Source organism: Eleutherodactylus coqui, chromosome 4 (assembly GCF_035609145.1).
Source record: "Eleutherodactylus coqui strain aEleCoq1 chromosome 4, aEleCoq1.hap1, whole genome shotgun sequence".
Classification (NCBI taxonomy): Eukaryota; Metazoa; Chordata; class Amphibia; order Anura; family Eleutherodactylidae; genus Eleutherodactylus; species Eleutherodactylus coqui.
Window position 1 is genome coordinate 194,546,795 of NC_089840.1, and position 6,000 is coordinate 194,552,794.

Sequence of the window (6,000 nt, forward strand, 5' to 3'; positions counted from 1 at the left end):
TGTATTAGTTTTTTTCTCATTTCTCTAAATACACAAGAGGAATTTTGCACTAAAACAGGTTGTGCTTTCCAATATCCACAATCCAACTCCATAATGTAGTAAACACAAGATACAATTACAGTGAGCCATAAATGTATTTCCTATCCTGCATTGTTTAATATCTTATGATCTCAGCATCTGGACTATATTAGATGATAACGATAGTTTCTCACCGGCTTGACAATATATTCATTCCATTAGACCCAAGGAAACTAACAGTTAATGTTGTTGCGTTCTCGGAGGGATTAACCCACATCATAGGCCTCTCACCAGCCAAGCCAGAAACCTACTGCACACTGATGAGGGGCAAAAACCCTGAAACAGCTGTCTGTGTATGGTATTCTGGCCTGATTTTCAATTTCCAATCATTGATATAAAGGGTCTGACATTGATCTGCATTAATGCTGTGTTCCAATAGGTGGCGCTATAGACCTCTCACTTGCCAAGCCAGAAACATACTACACACTGATGAGAGGCAAAAACCTTGAAACAGCTGTATATGTATGGTTTTCTGGTTTGGTTTTCAATTCCCAATCATTGTTATAAAGACTTGTATAAAGGGTCTGACATTGATTTGCAGGACTGCTGCCATCCAATAGGTGGTGCTGCAGAGGTGTTGTTCCATCTTCCTTATTTGGAGGGATTAAGGAACAGTATTCAACGATTGGCTGAGGCAGAAAAAGGAGTGCTTTTTTTTCCAGAAACAGGACCATTTTTTTATCTGTAGGGCTGTGTCTAAAAATGGTCTGCAATACCAGAGACAGCCAAAAGGCTGCAACGGCATGGTTTCTGGAAAAGGGCCTGTAATTCTAAAACTGTCCCTTTAACTTTCTTCTCAAATTAAGCTTTTATCTCTAGCGTACTTTGATGATTAGTTGAATCTAGAACCTTTAACCCTTACTTTAGTATGTTATTACTCCTTGAACTCAACACCAAGTACTAAGGTTCCAGATTAACCCAAGTTTATGTTTTCTTTTGCAGTGATCGTTCTAACCTGGGATTGTCCCGTGTGTCTGTACATAGAATATTTATTTTTATACAGTGTTCCGTAGAAAATAAAAAGCATATCGAATTTTATGCATTTTGTACAGAAATACTAAAAATAGATGTTTTCCTTTTTTTTTAAGTATTCGTGTATATTGTTTGTTCTTGCTTTTCTAATATTTGTGAAGAAATGCTGCTGTATTTGCATGATATTTGTGCACATTTATTAAATAATGCTTTTGTTAAGTTATTATATTTTGGTGCCAAAAGTACATCAGAGAAATGATGGCCATTTTCTTGAGTATAATAGTTCATGAAAAAAATAAATTGACAAAATGAAACATTCAACAACTTTTGCTACTCTGTTTATGCATTAACATTGCTTATGCCCTTTCCGAGGGCGGAGAGCCTTTTTGAAAGATCTTCTCATTCATATTGCTAGTGAGAACAAACATGTCATCATTTGTAAGATGAACATACCTGTCATGGAGAGGGCATGGAGTGTGCATTACTCTCAGGTCTTGGGAAACTAAGGTTCTAAACTTCTGTTATAAATGAGTGTTACTGTGACTTTTTGCTTGTAGTGCATGATGATGATCTGTATCGCTGAACTCCAAATATACATCCATTCATGTGTTCTGTGCAAAGCAGCTCTGACAATGTCATTACCAGTTATATAAGACAGAACTACTTGCCAGATAATTCCGCCTTCCTTGAAAAATAAAAGGAAACAGTCATAATGTAAAGCGTCAGGGGCGTAACTATAGAGGATGCAGGGGTTGCGGTTGCACCCGGGCCCAGGAGCCTTAGGGGGTCCATCAGGCCTCTCTTCTCCATATAGGGAACCCAGTACTATAAGTAAATTATTATAGTTGGGGTCCCTGTTACAAGTTTCGCATCGGGGCCCAGGAGCTTCAAGTTACGCCTCTGTAAAGCATAAATACATCCCTTCACTATCAGGAACGTAAAACAAGATGTACAAGTAGCCTGTATAAATTCTTCAGCATCAACACAATATCAATTGTATGTATTTAACTCATGTACTGACAGGTTGCCATAGTACATTTAGAGTAACTAGTAAACTAATGAGGAGGACTTTGCAGACTGTAGCCTGGTCCTGGCATAGAACCAGATACAATAAAATCAAAAACATTACAAAAATCCCCAAAAGTATGAAGGAGGTGGAATTAAACTGGTTGCAACTCAGAAGGAAGTTGTCCCAATTTTACTCTTGTCTGGTAAAGAACATTGTCACTGCTTTTGTTTTTTTTGCAAAACCCAATTGTGAAAGCCCCTTTATCTGATACTTTAAGGGCCAGACGCCATGGTTAATAGCCAAAAAATGAAGATGGTTGCTGTTGAGTAATTGAGATTTTGGTCTGCAAAAGATGAAGATGAGGATGGTTGTCTCCGGATCTTGATGACTTCTGCAAGTCGAGCTGCTGGTGAAAAAAAGTCTTGATCACAATTGGTTTTTACCAAAAGGAGACTAGTTTCCTGAACTGAGTTTCATGGTGTTGCTATCACCAATCTGTTTCGACAGTGCGGATAGCTGGTGGGGAAGAAAGAGAAACATTGCACTATGCTCATGGTATTCTCTAGAAGTTCCCATAGTGTTGTATTATAAAAAAAAGTCCATCTTGCGTGACATTACTCTGTAATGCAGGACAATTCCAGTAAATGGACTCCAGTAGAAAGTTTTGGAGAAAAGTTCTTTTTTTTTTTTACTTTGAGGAAAGGCTGTTCATTAATAAGAATGAAAACAACAGTTTCCTCCTATTGATTTTGATGATTCCTCCATCACCCTCTCACTGCCTTTAGCTACCAAGTTGCAAACTGTTGCTTCCATGTAGGAATTCCATTTGTTTTTGTTTAGCATTTCATTTTTTTGTGACATTTTTCATCTATGATTAGCTTTGATACATTTTCTTTAAATGCTATTCTTCAATTCTAACTGCTGCAAGTAGCATGGACATATATGTATAAATACAGTTTATATATGTATATATATAAAGCATTTCACAATGCCCTGTAACTTAGTACTTTACTGACCGGGGTGATCATGTCAGTAGACTATAGAGATGCAGCACTGGGGTAGATGGCCCTGAAATATGTCTTTTCTTGTTTTACTTATTCCAGAGAATTCCTAAACTATTGTAGAATCTATCTGGATTCTTTCCATTTAACCCCTTCACTGCCAGATGTGCTCTCTGCAAGCACTTGTTCCACTAAGGGGTTTGGCATTAGTTTTCATCTATAAGTAAACTAAGCTATAAAAAGATGAAGAAAAAGTGTTGTAAAGGGTGTATATTTTAAAAGGCATGGATTTATTCTTCCGGATGTCGTATTTGTTGAGGGAACGATGACTGGTGGAATCTTCTGTTTTGCTCTGCAGAGTATGGAGATGAATATAGCTTTAAAAACTTTTTTTTTTTACATATTTTGAGCAAGTTGATTAAGGTTGTTCACTTTATTTGTACTTTCTTACTATGTTCTTGTTACTAAATGACCAGCGATGCAGACAGTATTTTGTAATGTAAATAGTGGCATACCGTAACAATGTATAAGGATGGTATTGATTTGCAACAATATTTGTAAAGTACTTTAACCATTTTATATTTGCGTATCCTGGTCCTGTGTAAATGGTGCTTATAGAATGACAGGTTCGTATATTTATAATACATTCACTACAACATCACATTTTTATAATAGACTTAGAAAATATGACAAACGCGATTCATTTATAACATGCAAACCCGGACACACTGAGATTCACAGCAATATGTGAATCCTTACAACACTGATATGCAATAATTCTATTTTATCAGATAGTAAACCTGAGGGTGGTTTAACATCTGCATTGGGCTTCCGGCCAAAGGCTCCGTTACAGATCTAGTTGAAAGTACTGGAAGAAAAAAGGTGGAAAGTTGGGCGGACCCAATTATAGTCAATGGGGTCCATCTGGTGCTGATCTTTTCCATCCAGAGATGGAACCGTTCGGCCATGGGGATTCCCCTTTACTGCTACCTGAATGGAGCAGGTAAGTGGAATCCCCAGCGCAATTGTAAAAGCATTAGAGATGAGCGAGCGTACTCGGTAAGGACAGATACTAGATCGAGTATCGTCTTTACCAAGTACCTGCCTGCTCACCCGCAAACATTCGGGTGGGTGAGCGCTGTGTTGCGGGAGTGAGCAGGAGGGAGCTGGGGGGGAAAGAGAGAGAGTAAGAGATCTCCCTCCCATTCCCCCCCGCCGCTCCCCTCGCCTTGCCAGCATCCAAATCTTTACGGGCGAGCAGGTAGGTACTCAGTAAGGACAATACTCGCTCGAGTATCTGTCCTTACCGAGTACGTTCGCTCATCTCTAGAAAGCATTCTTATACGGCAACTACCAAGTGAATGGCAGGATTATCAAAAATACAGACAAAAAATTGATTTATTGTCATTTAAGTGGTTCTATATGTTTTAATAAATATTACTAAACTGACAAACTAATCCTGGAAGCATCTCTGACACAATCCTGTTTGAAATTTCCAGAAGACAGCTGGAAGCTGCAGTCATTTCCCCATTATTATTAGCCATGTAGCAAAAAACCGAGAGCTCGTTTACACAGGCATAAGCGCATTTCGGCCACGCAAATATGCCACATGTTTGCACTACGGAAATGCACTTACGCCCACATCCTTTGGCCACTCTGGCATGTTTTTTGGGGGGCAAATGCACCATGTACTTGCACAGACAAATAAATACGCACAGAATCAAAGTGATTACGCGTAGCGAATATGCAGGTTTTCTTCGTATGTCATGTGTATTTATGCAAACCGATTGATTTCAATGGACTCTTGTGGTGCTCAAATGCACACCATGATAGGGCAGATCGCATATCGCATATCAAAAAATACACTCATGTGAATGAGCCCATGGAAATCAATTGATTTTATTCACTGCAAATTACATGCCAAATGTGCACAAGTAAATAAACTCCTATGAACAAGCCCTTAATCAGGGGGTTTCAGACGGCTGTAGGCGCACTATGGAGCGTAATTGCACATGCACATTTCTTTTCTCCGGCTGTTTAAACTCCACACCATAGTGCAAGAGTTTAAAAAAAAAAAACGCAGGAAGATACGTCCTACCCAATCTTCCCTGCATGTAGTATTAACCACGTGTGGGAAAGATAGGGCAAGTCCTATCTTTCCTTGAGTGAAGTATTCACGTCCGAGACAAGAGTTAGTGAAAGCCACACCATTGAAATCAATGGTTTTGTTTCATCCCGCTAATCACGGCCGCATAGCAGGATTAAAACGCTTTTGTCTATTGAACTGCCCAGATTCTGTTGGTGCACAGGCAGCATTATATCCTCCCTTTCTAAAATCTAGTCACTGTAATATACATCTGACCATATAGTGGCCAAAGGATGTTCTCACGTCCTATCCCAAGTACCCTGAGCCGCTAACTACTTGCCAGAACTGTGGCCCCCCATGACGTCTCTGCACCAGCCTGTTTATGATCCAACTACTGTCTTCCTGGGTCCCTGCTCCCTCCTTTTTTCCCATAATTTCTCCCTTTTATTCTCTTTTTTGCACTTTGTTTTCTGCCCCATTTACTTTCCTGTCATGAGCCCAAATTTAAAGATATATTTAATACCACAGTCCCCTTCCCCAACCACAGACGAGCGTCTGATCAAACTACATGGGATTTATAGACACATCCCAAGTCATTCTCTTATCAAAATGGCGAGTCTGGAAAGCTGCGGCTGTCAGATGCTTCATTTCTCAGACTATTTTGTAAACCTCATGTTCTGTTCCTTTAGTGACCACTTCAACCACTTGTGGGTCTGATACATACCCTGTTTCCCTGAAAATAAGACAGGGTCTTATATTAATTTTTTCTCCAAAAGATTTTACTTTTTTATATGTATAGCTGTCTGGACACTATTTAAGTTGACTTTTTTATTAACTGTAACTTGGGCTTATTT

The 6,000-nt window shown here is 39.1% G+C and overlaps 1 protein-coding gene across 1 annotated transcript in view; it reads left to right on the plus strand.

The window, feature by feature from the left end:
* COL13A1 (collagen type XIII alpha 1 chain) overlaps positions 1-4,122 on the plus strand; it is a 265,902-nt gene extending 261,780 nt beyond the window's left edge. Inside the window, exon 43 of the mRNA XM_066601620.1 lies at positions 2,337-4,122. Within this exon, the coding sequence (XP_066457717.1) occupies positions 2,337-2,369 (33 nt within the window). The 3' untranslated portion in view covers positions 2,370-4,122. The remainder of the gene's footprint in view (positions 1-2,336) is intronic.
* Positions 4,123-6,000: the final 1,878 nt, after the last annotated feature.